The 16756-nt window shown below is 43.1% G+C and overlaps 1 protein-coding gene and 1 long non-coding RNA gene across 9 annotated transcripts; one reads left to right on the top strand and one right to left on the bottom strand.

The window, feature by feature from the left end:
- Positions 1 to 7349: 7349 nt before the first annotated feature.
- On the bottom strand, positions 7350 to 10490 carry LOC135637106 (uncharacterized). The gene is made up of 2 exons (XR_010496156.1): positions 10377 to 10490; positions 7350 to 7888 (listed from the first exon to the last, which is right to left on the bottom strand). It is a non-coding gene; the product is annotated as an uncharacterized LOC135637106 (long non-coding RNA).
- Positions 10491 to 11380: 890 nt separating this feature from the next.
- LOC135583626 (uncharacterized) lies at positions 11381 to 16433 on the top strand. 8 transcript variants are annotated; one of them, XM_065126493.1, is made up of 8 exons: positions 11381 to 11638; positions 11729 to 11778; positions 12137 to 12300; positions 12468 to 12617; positions 12793 to 12872; positions 13366 to 14853; positions 14924 to 15083; positions 15161 to 16433. In XM_065126493.1, exons 4-8 carry the CDS (start codon positions 12533 to 12535, stop codon positions 15751 to 15753), a joined length of 2406 nt encoding a protein of 801 aa, XP_064982565.1. In that variant the 5' UTR covers positions 11381 to 11638; positions 11729 to 11778; positions 12137 to 12300; positions 12468 to 12532; the 3' UTR covers positions 15754 to 16433. The 8 variants fall into 8 exon arrangements, with proteins under 8 accessions (XP_064982565.1, XP_064982557.1, XP_064982580.1 ...); XM_065126485.1 differs by lacking the exon at positions 11729 to 11778 and having other exon boundaries at positions 11381 to 11728; positions 12477 to 12617; XM_065126508.1 differs by lacking the exon at positions 11729 to 11778 and having other exon boundaries at positions 11381 to 11728; positions 15179 to 16433.
- Positions 16434 to 16756: the final 323 nt, after the last annotated feature.

Genomic DNA, 16756 nt, shown 5'->3' with positions numbered 1-16756 from the left:
ACTTGTATATTATTGTAAAACAATCTAACTAGTCTTGGAGATATGGGTTCATTAATTTGTAAAATAGGGAGTAGATCTAAGTTTGCAAACCATTGGATTGTCTCTAAGTCTCTTAGTTCATTTAAATCAACATGTTTTCCCTTATTGACACTCCGAAGTTCGAAAGAGGAAAACTTTTCAACATGATATTTTGAATCGAAAAGGGTAAGATCAAAATCTTCCACTAATCTCCTCTTCCCTTTGTCCCTTGAGGATCTTCTAGACCCCATAACTACTGCTATTTAGGAGGATAGTAATGAGCAAGAGTAAATGAATCAAAAACAGAATTTAAGGGCTTCTTAGAGAATACCTTAGTGAGATCTTCAAGAGGGGGAAAGATTGTTGATCTTTTGCTTCGAAATGAGGAGTATTTGGTATGCTATGAGGGGAGAAATGGAGGTGTAGAAGCTTTGGAAGAGTAAAGAGGGGAAAGGAGTGAGTTGGGGTCGGTTCCACCGACGGCCCTAGCTCGGTTTAAAAAGGGGCAGAGTTGCGGGCGGTTGCACCTCTAGCTGGGGCGATGCAACCGCTTGCAACACGTGACAGCCGGAGGTGCGTGCTACCTCCAGCTGGGGCGGTGCCACCGCTTGCAGGTGGTGAGCACTTGTTCTAACCGCAATGTGATCTGATTTGAAAGTTTTTTTACTTGAGAAGAATTTTCATTTAGAGCAATCAACTTTACTTACATAATTACGTAAGAATTTTCATTGTAAGATAAGAAATTTTGCATGATCAAGATAGATCTTGTGACGTGCATACATGTTTATGACGGATTGTTCAGATTGGTAAGCCTTGCAAGTTCATGACAACCTTAGTAAGTTCATGATATAGTTGGAATTGAAAGTAACGAACGGATGAAATCAATGAGTTTGAAAATCTACAGGATATGTGAAGTGAGGATCATGGGTTTCCAATTCTGAGAGATCAAATAGGATTGTATCTATATCACATTTGTAATTTGAACTTTCTAATCCTCTTCAATTATTTAGGCTAGAGAGCATCGCGAGTTCTTTTTGGATCTCGTGTCATGAATATCGAGAATCCAAAGAGCAGGATATTATTTCTTGCTCCCAGCTTAAGATGTTTTATATCTTTACAAGAAAGGATGATCTTTAGGTACCCATTTGCTCTTGGGTGCCTCAAAAATAGATCTACGTTGTTTATCATGTTGCATAGAATTTATCATGGTTCCTTTAGGAACCCAAATTAATTTGTTCGGACTAATTTTCTTGAATGGACAATAATGCATTTTGTGTCCAAGTTTGCAACAAAAATTGCATTTGCTTTGGTGTCGAACATGTAAGATGGGGCCTTTTATGAAGGTGGTTGGATTTTGGTGAGGACTTCTCACAAATCCGATTTCACTTCTTTTGGGAACGTGACCCTTGTTTGCAAGGATCATGTTCAATGACTTGCTACCAACCTCGAATTTCTTCAAGATGTCCTTAAGTAGCAAGTTTTTCTTTTGGAGAGTTTCTAGATCATGGCATTTTATGCATGAACTTAAACTATCATGATATTCAGTTTTTAACTTATCAAAATTACAAGTAAGACTATCATGCTCCTTTTTTAGCAATTTATATTTTCTACTAATAATCTTGCATTGATCAAATAAGTCATGGAAGGCATTTAATAATTCATCAAATGATAAATCTGCATCTATTAAGTTTGTTACCTCCTCTCCGATGGCCATTAAGGCGTAATGAGCAACTTGCTCGGTGTTGAACGCCTCTTCTTCGGACGCGCTCGAGTCATCCCATGTTGCTTTGAGCGCCTTCTTCTTTGATGTTCTCTTTTTGACTTGGGGACAATCACTCTTGTAGTGTCCCGGCTTTTTGCACTCATAGCAAATAACTTGGTCCTTCTTGGGTTCAAGTTTATTTTTTGTGTCATTCTTAAACTTGTTTCTTTTAATGAATTTTTAAAATTTTCTTGTTAGAAGTGCCAAGTTATCGTCACAGTCCTCATCACTTGAGTTTTCTCTCAAGTGGTCTTCTGAAGTTCTAAGTGTCATATCCTTCATGTTCTTTGGAAGGATGTCTTCTTGCTCTTCATGAGCTTTGCAAGTCATCTCGTAGGTCATTAATGACCCGATTAGTTCTTCAAGAGGGAAGTTGTTTAGATCTTTCACCTCTTGAATAGTAGTGACTTTAGGATCCCAACTCTTAGGAAGAGATCTTAGAATCTTATTTACGAGCTCAAAATCCAAAAATCTTTTTCCGAGTCCTTTTAGACCGTTGACGACATCCGTGAAATGGGTAAACATGTCGCCAATAGTCTCACTCGGTTTCATCCGGAAAAGTTCGAAAGAGTGTAACAAAAGATTGATTTTTGACTCTTTCACTCTACTTGTGCCTTCGTGAGTCACTTCGAGTGTGTGCCAAATATCAAATGCGGTTTCACAAACCGAAACACGGTTGAACTCATTTTTATCAAGCGCACAAAATAAAGCATTCATAGCCTTTGCATTAAGAGCGAAAGCCTTCTTCTCCAATTCATTCCAATCGATCATTGGAAGAGAAGACTTCGAAAATCCATTTTCGACAAGATTCCAAAGTTCAAAATCCATAGAAATAAGAAAGATCCTCATTCGGGTCTTCCAATAGGTGTAGTCCGTCCCATTGAACATGGGTGGACGTGTAATAGAGTGGCCCTCTTGGTTTCCGGCGTATGCCATCTCTCTTGGGTTTTAATCCGTTTGAGAGTTACCCCGCTCTGATACCAATTATTAGGATCAAGAGCACTAAGAGGGGGGGGAATTAGTGCAGCGAAAATCTTTTAACGATAAAAAAACGTTCGAACGATAAAAACGATTTCGGTGTGAAAGTCGATTCTAAGATTACTTTAACTTAAGATCAAGCGAGATGACGTTAAAGTCAATCTATGAAGGCAGTTTGCAGTTATGATGAAAACTAGAATATAAGCGCAAACTGAAATACGACGTTCGTACGAAGAAACCGATTTACATCTAAATGCTGATTCGTAAATCACTTGATTAGGCGAGATACAGTTTAAGCAAGGATATAAAGGTAGTTTGCAGTTATTATAGAAATCAAAATGTAAACACAAACTGAAATATGATGATTGTACGAAAAAATAACTTTACGTCTAAACGCTGATTCGGAAAGTGCAAAGCTTGAAACCCAATCGTATATACGTAGAATGCAGTAAGCTTTAGAGGAGGTTTGCGGTAAAGATAATATGCTCAAAGTAAATGCAAACCGAGATTTAGAGTGGTTCGGTCAATCTTGACCTACTTCACTTTTGGCTTCCTCCACCGACGAGGTCACCGACGTCAACTAGAGGCCTTCCTTCAATAGGCGAAGGCCAACCACCCTTTTACAGTTTCACTCCTTTTGACGGGCTTAGGAGACAACCCTTACAGAATTTTCTCTCCTCTCTTTACAGCTCAGAACTTCGAAGAAAAGAGAGAGAAGAACTTTTGGCCTTTACAATAATTTTGAGCTCTAAAAATCACAGAATAAGATCAAGATTTCGGTGTATGTTCAGTGCTCTTTCAGTGCTGAATAGGTGGGGTATTTATAGGCCACAACCCAGTTCAAATTTGGAGCTCAAAACTGTCAATTCCCAGAATTCCGGGATCATGCGATTGCACCTCCTGACTGGAGCGGTTGCACCGCCTGGTAGAGCTCGAAGACTGAGCCTCTAGGCGGTACCACCTCCTGTCAAGGGCGGTTGCACCTCCTGCCAGAGCTCGAAGACCGAGCTCAGGCAGTGCAACCTCCTGACTGAGGCGGTTGCACCGCTCAGCCAGTGCTCGGAGACCGAGCCCAAGCGATGCCACCTCCTATTAGGGGAGGTTGCACCGCCCAATCTCGCTCGGAGACTGAGCTCAGGTAGTGCAACCTCCTGCCTTGGGCGGTTCAACCGCCTGGCAGAAATCAGGGTCCGAATGGGTTGATCCATTCGGCCCAATTTGGGTTTTTCAGGGGCCCAATTGCCCCAAGATTAAGTTAATGGGATCACCTCCCATTTCCAACTTAATCATTGTGCTAACTACGATATTCCCTAAGACATTTACTGCAACTTGCTCCGGTGCGTCAATCGCTTCTTCCAGCGAACTTCCGTCGATCATCCGATGAACCCTCGGTGATGCTCCTGCGGACTTCCGGCAAACTCCTGGACTTGCGACGATCCACTTGGCGAGTTCCGACGAGCTTCTTTGGCAAGCTCATGGACTTCTCGGATTTGTTCCCGTAGAACCTCCGACGACTGTCTAAACTTCCGTCGAACTCTCGAATTCCCAACGTGATCATTGTCTTGACTCCGACGCAACTCCTGCTGCATGTCTTACTTTCATCGTAGTTAATCCTGCACACTTATCTCAACATATAGATTAGATAACAAATGACAATTGACTTCATCATCAAAATCCGAGATTCAACAGGGTGTAGGCCTGTCGAACTCCTGAGTTGAGGGTCAAGTTAGTGGTGCCACTACCGAGGGGTGAGACAATCCCTTCATTGACTTCAGCTACACCATCTCTGCAAGGCACAACTAGGTCAGCAACATGTGAAAAGTAAAGGAAAAAACTTAAGAACAAAGTTCGTCCATACCCCGAGGGGTCAGGCTGAGTCTCACTTTGACTAGCCACTCCTCGAACATGCCCCTAATCGCCCAAGAAGAAGACAGGATCTCTCTCAGATGCCCTACGTGCTCGGTCTTATTGAGAGATAGAAACGGGGGAACATTGTTGATGGCTCATGAAGTCCACTCAACACTGAACCCCCATCCCTAGTTGCAACTCACAAAGAAGTGGCGTACCTTCCACCCTTTGTTGTTGAAGGGTGCACCACTGACCTTGAAACCGCCTCGGGCAACTAGGTAGCAGTCGCCCCACCCCTTGCACAAACAAAAACACGTCAGGAAAAGCATTTGGGTCGGGTCAATCCCCATGCTTCGGTATTCTCTGATAAAAACTACCAAGTAGTGTCATGCGTTGGGCGCCATTTGAGACGGTGAAATCCCCCACCATTTGATATAGTCCTCAATGATTAAGTGCAACATAAACCTAAGGCCTGCCTCGAGAGCGTCTATGGTCAGCCCGAACTCATCAAGAAATGGGTCGTAAGAGCGCTACCCGAGCTGTGGAGCATGAAGCTCGTAATCTTTCGGGATGCTATAATGATCCTGAATTAGGCCTAGAAACTCCTCGGTCACGATCGAGTTGATATCATGTGATGACCTCATGACTTGCAGAGCCTGAAGCGCCTTCATGTCCGTTGAGGGCACACCACCCGAAGACGAACTAACAACCTATACCCTAGAACTTCCTGAGGTTGATGCAATGACCTCGGGTAAGGATCGACTCGTGGAGGAAGATGATGATGAAGAAGACATCCCGACCTTGGACCTAACGACTGAGAAAGGCAATGACCGAGGTGCAAAATGGGGATGGACAAGTGAGCAATTAGCTCTATCATTCAGCAAGGGGTTTACAAGGAGAGAACCCACCGCCATAAGTGACGTTTTGCCTTCCCGAGGTGAAAAGTTGGTCAGCATTTAATCATGGCATACCCTGCCAGATTTGCTAACCTCCACTGTCTAAAAATTCCATCGAAGCCCATGACACTTGCCGCCAAAACCCTCCCACAAAATTTTGACCTTTATCGCCCAAAATCCCAACCCTTATTGTCAGAAGGATGCTTCCAAAAACCCCGCTTTAGATTGGATTTCCATAGTTGATGGCTTCACCTAACAGGTCCAATCTTTGCCCAAGTTGTGTCTCTGACTAGTCACCACTCAAGCCACGTCTCAACAAACCAGTCTAACCTATGTCCAAGTTGGGTATCTCAGCCAACAGGTCCAATCTTTGCCCGAGTTGTGTATCTCGGCCAACCAGTCCAACCTGTGCCTGAGTTGGGTATCTCAGCTAACAGGTTCAATCTTTGCCTGAGTTGTGTATCTTGGCCAATCACCGCTCGAGCCACGTCTCGACAAACCAGTCAAACTTGTGCTCGAGTTGGGTATCTCGGCCAACAAGTCCAATCTTTGCCCGAGTTGTGTATCTCGGTCAATCATCACTCGAGCCACGTCAAGGCAAAACAGTTAAACCTGTGCCGGAGTTGGGTATCTCGGCTAACAATTCCAATCTTTGCCCGAGTTGTGTGTGTCGGCCAGTTATCGCTCGAGCCACGTCTCGGCATACTAGTCTAACATGTGCTCGAGTTGGGTATCTCAGCCAACAGGTCCAATCTTTGTCCGAGTTGTGTATCTTGGCCAACCAGTCCAACCTGTGCCCGAGTTGGGTATCTCGGCTAGTCACCGCTCGAGCCACATCTCGACAAATAAGTCCAACCTGTGCCCAAGTTGGGTATCTAGACCAATAGGTCCAATCTTTGCCTGAGTTGTGTATCTCGGCCAATCACCGATCAAGCCACGTCTCGACAAACCAGTTCAACTTGTGCCTGATTGGGTATCTCGGCCAATAAGTCCAATTGTTGTCCGAGTTGTGTATCTTGGCTGGTCATCATTTGAGCCATGTCTCGACAAACCAGTTAAACATGTGCTTAAGTTGGGTATCTCGACCAATAGGTCCAATCTTTGCCCGAGTTGTATATCTCGACTAGTCATCATTCGAGCCATGTATCGGCAAACCAGTTAAACCTATGCCCGAGTTAGGTATCTCGACCAATAGGTTCAGTCTTTGCCCGAGTTGTGTACGGCCAATCATTGCTTGAGCCACGTCTCGACAAACCAACTCGACAAACCAACCTATTGATAAAAAAGACACCTCAAACACCTATATACCACTTCGAGCTGACTTAAACTTCGAAGGGATCGAGTTAGGAATCTCCTTCCCGATATTGACATTTTCTTGGCAGAGAGGAGCAACAATCGAAGGCCCACCTTAACTAACTGATGAGGTGCTCCCCGACCCGACTTGATTCCTTCGCTACATCACTAGATCCTTGTGTGGGCGACCTTGTATCTTCGGGACGAAACCTAACCGTGCCGACTCCATTTTAAATTCCAAGACACAATCCACGTTTTTTATTATTCCTAGTACTTTCCTTTTAGAGTAATACGCACTAATGCCTTCGCAATCATCTGTTTACCAATTTAATGGTCCACGACATGATGCACTTTGTGTGCCCAATCACTATTCAATTACAACAGGATATAAATTGATATCCTGTTACACTTTGAATGAACAACACTGGAGGAAGGCATATAAAACACTATTTGACAAGACTTTTAAGTCTAATTTCTATTAGATTACAGCTAAGAGATTCAACTGATGGCAACCTAGAGAGAGATAAAATTAGGAGCATCATGCACCATGGTGATTGTCAGAGAAACCAAGTCAATGTATTTGAAAAGAACTTAAAAGGCAAGTAATGTTATCCATCAGAGGAGTTTAGTTTAGGAGACAGGTTAACGTCAAGATGAGGGTGGGTGGAATTGAAATAGGGAGGTATACGATGGCAAACTGGGACCTGCTCTCATAACATGATCAGCTGACAACATCAGGCCAGGACTTCCATCTCAACATACCTACGGCCCATGTTCTCTCTGTCCCTCTGGAGAGGGAACTCAGCTTGCATGGATGAGGAAAAACAACAAAAGCCTCACCCAATAAGCAACCCTTTTTGTCCACCAGCATGCTGCCATTGTAAAAGCTCAGCAACAAATGGCTGATATCCAAATTGTCACAGTTGAAGATGATGCTGCTTCCACCAGCAACAAATGACATGTATCCAAATCAGATGAACCATTGGAAAGTTGTAGATGATGCTGCTTCCACTACTGCCGCTACTGCCTGCTAGGAACTGCTATTCCATCATCCTTGGTCACTTCGAGCCATCCCAAGCACTCCCACTGCTCACTGCAATGTAGGGTATCCATTCATCATTAGTTGCCCAAAGTTGCCTTAAAAAAGGTGCCTACGTCAAGGGGGAAGGAAGAATGGAATCCTCATGGCTACAATGGAGCTTTGCCTTGACTATTAATCCCAAGAAAAAGAAGATAGCAATACCATCCAGAATGATTTGGTACATACAACATTTATCGGTCTAAAAACTTCCTGACATGCGGATCACGATAAAACCGAGCAGTACATCATCCGATGTGATTTAGTACAGATAATATTTATTGGCCTGACAACGTACCGACAAAATAAATCGGATGGTACACTCGGTACAATTTTGTAGCTCTTGATACAAGACTTGTACTAGGTAATATTTTTTTTTATTTTTCAGTTTTCTTCAAGCTTTATTTGAGACTCATATATACTAGTAAAGCGATACATGGTAAACCAGTATGGCTCAGGCCCGTACCAACACGAACTGACTCAATACAAACATATATCTGAAATTAAAAACATTTAATATCCAAAATTAAAAACCTTGAATCCAACAACCTAATATAGCATGAAATATGTGTAAAACCTCGAACAAATAATTGCACAACATATAAAAAAAAGGTAAGGATATTAATTAAAGCAAAAAAGTAAACAAGCAACCTGCACAACTTTGTGCTAATAGAATTAATTAGACAGATTTTCAATTCTTAGCCCTAATAAAATGAGGACGGAAATCTACATTCTTGATCACTCAAAGTTTCAATTCTTAAACATGCATGACATTTTGCCACAAACTAATCCTATAGAGCCAATGACCCAAAAACAAAGAAACGGCCTTTCATCACTTAAGCCCAGTTACCAATAGTAGGACTATCACACCATATAAACCATCACAATCCATCATCCATGCCCGAAAAAGATTAATGACTTTAGCACAAATATCTTCTTTCTGTTTCTCTCTTCTTATGAACTAATCCATGCAAGAGATATTTAACTGCAGTCCAGCAGGATATGCATGTTACATAGGTCACCACCAAAGCATTCCTTTGAAGCTTAGCTACTCGATCAGTCATGATATGGCATATTTTGGCATGACTTGCATAGCAACGAGCGGCAGCCTCCTCATGGCCGACATGGCGCATGCACGCCGGCGAAGCACCTCGGAACTAAGGGCGGCGGAAGCCGTACCTGTGCCGCTTGGATCTGTACAAGGCGACACTGTCCTACCTCAAGCCATCTGCGATGACACAAGACGGTGTCGCATGGCGCGGAGCTATGCAAGTTGGCCCGTGCCGCGCGAAAAGTATGGGTTGGCCTCCCGACGTATCGTAGATCATTAACAAGCCTCGTAAAGTCGACCCTCCAACAAACAGGTATAAAAGCCAATCTTCTCCCCACTGACAAAAGAGACACCTCAAACACCCATATACCATCTTGAGCTGACTTAAATTTCGGAGGGGTCGAGTTGGGAATCCCTCTCTCGACGTTGACCTTTTCTTGGCAAGGAGGAGCAGCAATCGAAGGCCTGACTCGAGCCGACCTGTTACGGACAAAATTGTAAACGGGGTGTTCGATGTGCTTATGTATGTTCGTGTCTTTCGATTTTGTTTATACTTTACACAACATATAAAGGGCTGACAGTAGGCTTAGCAGCCCTATTTTCTTTGGTTTTGGTGGTCGTCCAGGCTTACAAACAAATGCTGTGTCATGTGGGCACTTGTGGGGATTTCGGTTTATAGTGGACCATTTTGAACCCTTTGTTGTGCGACCGTTCAAAGCTTATAAAGTCTGTTTGTAATTTATATTAGCTATAAAGTGTTTACTAAAATGATTGCTTGTGGATCCTGAGTGAGACGCTTTCTCTAACCCGTTTTCTCTTTTGTAAGTTCTAAGGGACCATAGGAGATTTTAGGAAGGCTGACCTTTGCGGACGGACACGCAAGGGTGCCGCACGACTTAGGCAAAACTAGCTAAGTGCGTGACAGACTGGTGAGGTACTCCTCGACCCGACTTGATTCCTCCGCCACATCACTAGATCCTCGTGTGGGCGACCCTGCATCTTCCGGATGGAACCTAGTCGTGCTAACTCCTCCGTCACGGCGTTAAGTTCCACAACAAGTCGATAACAATCACATACAAAGAAGAGCATTCCAATATCAAGCTGTTCAACCTTCCAAAACATTGTGGTTTAAGTCCTATAGAGAACTTGAGAAGGTAATCCAAAGTGCCAAACGAATTAACGTTTTCCTGCTGTCTCTAGTTAGGGATTCAGCCCGAAAACAAGAACCTTTTGTTACCAGAAAAGAAGGATCTTTCTTTGATTACCGCCCTTTGTGCCAAGAACAATAACCCTAGATGTCCATCCCGGAAGCAGTAACAGAACTCAATCGACATACTTTTTAGGTCACGAACAATGCAAGAACAGAACTCCTAGACGAGACAAATGATTTTGCGATAATAAATCAAGCCATAAAGAGGAACAACTAGGGTTAGGATTTCGCAGCGAACTTACCTCCCTCGAGGCGTACATGATCGATCGCTTCGATTTGATTTAGCGATCGTCTGGACGAAGCAAGGAACAAACTCGCTCCCTGAGATCATCGCCGGAGAGGCGTGGAGAGACGAGGCAACGAATTCAACCATCGCATCCTTAAATCGCCCCGCTATCACCAGGACACATCGGGCCTGACCCTATGGGCCCACTTAAATAGGGGCCCAATGGAGATAGTCCAGTCGAACCGGCTCAGATCGAGCGTTCCCGTCGGGCCCGGTCCATCTAAAATCCGCATCCGGTTTATTATGCCTTAATGCTTATCATGCGAATCTACCATGTGATTTGTTGCTGCTAATTAATGATCCTAAAAGAAAGGTCGACACAAGAGGAACGTGGAACGTCATGAACATGACCAATGCGCAACACATGCCATCATCATGGCTTCACGTAAACAAAGATATCCTCGAGGGCCCATTCAATGGAAAGCACTTCACAATCTCTTTAACCTAATCAAAGTTTAGTGGACTGATCACATGGCATGGCAATTTAAAGTTAAGGACAGTAAGGCTGAGAGAGTTCGAAGTGGTAAAGGAGATAAGATTTCCCAACTAACCTTTCCAACACACACACACACACACACACTTGCTTTAGGGTTTCTTAGTTCAACCTAAGTGCTAGCCTTTACAAATGTCTAAGTAGGTGATCAAGTACTCATCTTCATCTTTAGGACTTATTTTGAATTCTAAAGTTTATAAAGCTAGATTACATAGTTCCTTCTTGTTATGAGAGACACATTCTAAATAAATTGCAATCATTCTAAAAATTAACTTTTAACTATGTGTTTTCTGTCCGTCATTTTTTTTTTTGTTGACATGGTTAAATGAACCTCAATGACAACAACTATTTGCACATCTTTCCAATATGTTTGACATCACATAACAATAATAATATTAATTATTTGGAGGTACATAAAAATCACAGTCATGACAAGCTTTAGAATACAGCAACGAAGCGAGAGCGTATCGAAGTCCAAAAGACGGAAGAAATGGCGCCAAATGGAGCGCGCGACAAAGCAACGTCCAACGAACCTCCCTTCCCGCGTCTGCTGTAGCAGAATCGTCCGGAGAAACGCCGTGGGAAACGATGGGTGAGCGAAAAAAGCAACGGAACGGGTCGCTCGGAGGGAAACGGCTCACCCCGCGGTTGCCCTTTTTTCCCTTGTGCGGTCCTCCTCTAAGAAGCTCGGCTTCTCTCCATCTTCCCTCTCCTGTCCCCGTTCGGTAGGGCTCCTCTGCTCTCCGCTTCGATCCTCGTGGAATCCGGTACCTGGATCACAGCAAGCGATTCCCTTTGCTTTTCTTCTGCTACAGGTTCGACCTTTGTAGGACTGCGGGATTTTAGCTGCTTAAAGGAATCTCTGGTATTCATTTTATTTTGTTGTTATTTTGGACAATTTCCTCTGTCGAGCGTCACGGTGGTTTCGTGCTAAATCTGAGTATGATTTGGTAGCTTACACGATCTTCTCGGTTGAAATGCATCCTGTAAGGGATCAAGAGTTGTGTTAAATGAATCATTAATTGCAATATTGGAACTTACCAGTATGTTTTTAGAACAGATAGGGATTATTTTTCTCTATCTCAAAATTTTCGGTAAGATTTCTTCAGGCAACTCGGTTTTCCATCTCGTATTTTTTTGATTCAATGTCATCCATGTTGATTTAAGCAATTCATCTGTCCCTGATCTCATGAAGTTAATGTATTCTCCTCTGTTGTCGATAGTTTTCATGGAATTTGGTGGCGGAAGTGCATGATTGCCTTCATCAATTTCATCTTGTCTTTCAAGCTCCCTTTTCTCTGCCGAGTGAATATGGTCTGGGACATGGAATCTGTAGGAAATCATATATCCTCCGGTATGACATGCATTCTGTCTGCTGTATTATAAGGTAATCTGCAAAGCCACCATCCATATCTATGAATCACCTGCCGTCAAATATTTTCAGTTATTTTTATTCGTTACTTTAATAAACATCTTGAATCTCTTGTTATTTAGTCGATGATCAGCATGAATTAAGATTTTGACCAAGCTGTGATCTTGCAAGTTTTGATCTAGAAATGGCAGTTTTCAAGGTAGATATCAAGACCTGATCAATCTCAAGGATCACATGTTTGGGAAGCATGCCAGGCCCCATGGATGGAATATCAAACACTTTTTATTTCAGCAGAACTGGGAATTCTCAGAAATTGGAGCATAAGAAACATGGTGATGATAATGACTGCACTTGGCAATTCTACTGCAAGTTTGATTTTGGATCTCAGGATCCATAAATATTTCTGCTTATTCTTAAGAAACATAAGAAATAGATTAAGTAATATAATTACAAGAAAGAACACTACTGTCTTTGCTCATCTAAAATACTTTGTTGACAATTTGGTAGGTTTTGAAGCTCCTCGGAACAGCTTCGATATTTCCATCGACAAATCTGAAGGTTATCACTGTGTCTCTGAAGATATTCGGGTGAGTTCTATTTGAATATATCACTGAATTCGTAGATTGAGGTGCCTATTATTTTTTGAACTTTCATACAGCACAATGCTTCTAATCACTGCTGACATCTTGCTTTAAGCAATAGATGAGTTTGTGCCATGGATGAGGATTTCAACACCTGTTTCTTATATGCTACCTACTTCCATGATTCAACAGCATTCTCAGACTTTCAAGTTAAAATATTGAGCTTTTTTGTTCATGTCTGCTTTTTTGTATTGAAATTCATACTATATATATATATATATATCAAACTGTAACATCTAAGAGCATCGATCATGTGATGTTATTAGACTTAGTTCAGCAATAACTCCTCATGGGGCATATCAGAATCACAAATTCTGTGCCTATCGAATAGATCCTCGTCAGGTGTTCCACTTGCCAGTTTTCTGTGTGGAGACAGTATCTGCAAACTGCATATTTCCACTATGTTTAGTTTCTATTCCTTATGAGCTTTTGGTTTCAGTATTCTTTTCAGGTGAAGCAGCACTCCTCCAAAATGAACCATCTTCCCAATGGAACCTCAATGAAGAAGTTGATGCATGGACCAAATCTGGTTGCCCGTCTGATGGGAATAGAATCGATACCATCCGAACGAAGTACCAAGATTCCTGTCAAGGAACATGAAGTAGATAGATCAAGAAAAGCAATGGAGATGAGTAATAAGCCTATGGATACCAGTTCAGGTCTCGGAACTCCATGTAGCTCTACTTCCTCCAGACAAACAAAGACAAGAAGACCACAACCACGCGAACATCCACAGGAAGAGCTGCTGCAGAGGTTCAAGAAGGACTTCCTGGCGTGGCAGGCTTCAAAGTTATGGGAGCATCCAAGGTCAAAGAAGAGTCACGTTCTTGGAGATGGGAAGGATCGCCAAGCCCATGCACCAAAGAATCTGGATAGCAAGAAAAGCTTGAAGCGTACACAACTCAAAGAAGTGGTTTCTCCAGCTAGACGGGATGTGAATGGACAAGGATCCAGCAGCAGCAAGACTATGAAGCTTGGAAGCAGAGTTAATGGTCCTGAACACTTTCCAGTTGCTAAGGCTGATAGGCAACACGAACGAACTTGTTCGCCGACACAAATAGTGATTCTGAAGCCTAATTGTGATAGAAGTGATGATAATGAAGAGTCATCGTTAGTTGCCTCATCTGATGAGTTAGAGAAGGAATATAGTATGGACGATTTCCTCGAAGAGGTGAAGGAAAGGCTCAGAAATGAGACTCTCAATGTTAAAGGTAGAGGAAACAGAATGGGGACTCCGTTGAGTGAAAGGTCAAGTGATCCAAAGCAAATTGCTCGTGGCATAGCAAGACATATACGAGAGAGCGTGACCAAGGACAGGGGGACGACTCTGGCACGATCTGAGTCAACCAGATCGATAAGGAGTGACATCCAGATCAATACGCCCGATTCACCAGAGTTCATCAGAAGAGACACAAGAAAGTTCCTGTCGGCGAAATCGAAGAACATCCTGAAAGATGAGATTCTCCTTGGAGACTCAGGTGCTTTCTCCTTGATCAGAGACAAGGCAATACCAGATCAAGGGAAAAGTGTGGACTGCTGGAAAGATAAGAAAGCTGTGATCGAATCAATTCCAAGAAAGAGAGAGAAAAGTGTGGCACAACGAAACCTCATCAGATCATTTTCTGCACCTGTGTCCGGAACAGCCTTTGGGAAGCTGCTTTCGGAGGACCAGCATATAACTGGAGCTCAGATCCGCAGGAAGCATGAAGCATCTGAACATAACCTTTCAGAACTCAGAAACCAAAGAAAGGATGGCCTCGACCTGAAAGGTAGAGTTTCTAATCTAAAACATAGCTTCAATCTTAAAGGTAAGTTATTCGGGAAGAAGACAGAGCTGATCAAGGAACAACCAGCTGCGAGTGGATTCAACACAGTGAAGGAAACACCAACTGCACCGCCTGCTGTCACCAGCGCTGGCATCACACAGGCAAGTGCGGTGATAAAAGCTCTGCAAGAAAAGTAGTATTAAGGTTTTAACATGAACTGTTTTGCCTCAGGAGAACTCCACAGAGGTGCCACCGAGTCCTGCATCAGTGTCCAGCGGTTCTCCTGACGAGTTCTGCAGGCAAGATAGCCCGAGTCCTGTATCACCGCTGGAGGTCATGGAGTACCACACTACAGCTTGTATCTCTGAAGCGCTGAGCTCCGATGCTCCAGGTTGAAGCAGATAGGTTTCGTACGCTTAGAATTTACCTTAGCCTCTTGCATGGCTAGCTATATCTCCAATGCTCCAGCTCGTATCTCTTTGCCAGATCCACATCTGTCGGAACAAGCTGAGCATGGTGGATCCGAAATGGCAGCCACGGAGCAGCCTCACAACCAAGAGACGATTGTCTCTGCCGATCAAGCAAGCTCAAAGTCGGGCGCAGTAACGCGGCCAATCTCACACCAGGTCTTCGAAGAAGAGGAAGAAGCATACGGCAAATACTGGAAGTCCTCTTTCGTCCACAACGATGACATAGCTGTACGACACAAGCTGCTGTTTGACTTGGTGAACGAGGCTCTGCAAAGTGTACTGGGACCTCAGATACATTGCTCCATGTTCAAGAGGCGGAGTCCAGGCCAAGCTGCATCACCACAAGCAAAAAGCTTGTTACTTGACCTGTGGAACCAAATCCAGGTATACATGAGTCCCCCTCTACATGAGTCCGACGTAAATAACGTGGTGGTTCAGGAGGTGAAGATGACGACTTGGCCAAGCATGCTGCATGAGGACGTTGACGTCGTAGGAAGACAGATTGAGCGGGTCGTGCTGCGGGACTTAATAGATGACATTGTACAGGCAATGATTGCTTTGCCGAGCATGCGACCCGCTGGATGCCTGTAAGGTGCTCGGCGAAAAGGAAGTTGAGAGAGGCTCGACATAGATGACGAGCAGTGCTAGAATAATGCCTATCGCAACCTCGGCCGGTGGAGACGGCGCTGCCGCACATGGCATGTCGCAGTTCTTCGCGCAAACGTTCCTTAATCCATGTTGCTCGACTCCATGGTCGAGGGAAGATTGCAGCTTGGCACATCAAATCAAATGATTGAACATTACTATTTCGTTATGTAGGAAATGGTTTTTGTGTGTTTTGGTGTGTGGACGTGGTGCATCTTCTCATCCTCGTGTTCATGGTGCACAACCCAGAGAACAGCTCGAGTTCAGATTGTAAGATGGAAATGTTGAAATTATTTGGCGTTGACCGAATACTGTGTCAATTTCAAGAATAGTCGATGAGAAGTTCGTCCCCCCATAAGAGATACATTGTCAAGGAAACGTATTAATTGGTGTCAGATGGAGAAACTAATGGAAGCAAGAACCTTGACAAACTGCATTTTTCTAACTCAACAACTGGACTTTTGCTACTTTATCAACTGGTAAATTGAGAAAGTAGAGATAAGAAGAACAAATCTGGGTGGAGAGGCATGTGGAGGCACAGTGTAAGACTTCTTGAAATATTAGTTGAGAGGCTTTGTCTTCTTCCCATGTCCAGTCTCAATTGTTTGACCCTTGACAGCAGCAATTAAGGGTCTCTTTCTGTCTCCACAAGTCATCCCCATCTTTTCAGTTTGCCTCCATTTCAGACATTATCATCATGTGATGCTGCATAGGTTTTCTGTAATATTTTTAAATTTAATTCTATGTCAAAGGTAGATAAAGATGTTAAATTAATTTATAAAAATATATTATTTATTATTATTATTATTATTATTATTAATTTGAGCTTAAGATGACAAGAAGTCATCTTTTGCACATCAAATCAATTGAAAAAGTTGTGGAGGTCATTCAACCAGTTTATGTAGGCCTCAGAAAAATGTGTCTTTTTAGGGAAAGAAATCAAGCAAAA

This window comes from Musa acuminata, chromosome BXJ1-3 (genome assembly GCF_036884655.1).
Source record: "Musa acuminata AAA Group cultivar baxijiao chromosome BXJ1-3, Cavendish_Baxijiao_AAA, whole genome shotgun sequence".
NCBI lineage: Eukaryota > Viridiplantae > Streptophyta > Magnoliopsida > Zingiberales > Musaceae > Musa > Musa acuminata.
The sequence above is the reverse complement of the archived record's forward strand: the minus strand, read 5'-3'. Positions and strand labels throughout refer to the sequence as shown.

Coding starts and splice junctions, on each gene's coding strand:
- LOC135583626 (XM_065126493.1), top strand. CDS start 12,533: ATGCCAGGCCCCATGGATGGAATATCAAACACTTTTTATTTCAGCAGA. Junction 12,873..13,365: donor GTGTCTCTGAAGATATTCGG/GTGAGTTCTATT, acceptor TTTTGGTTTCAG/TATTCTTTTCAGGTGAAGCA. Junction 15,084..15,160: donor GCTGAGCTCCGATGCTCCAG/GTTGAAGCAGAT, acceptor CCAATGCTCCAG/CTCGTATCTCTTTGCCAGAT.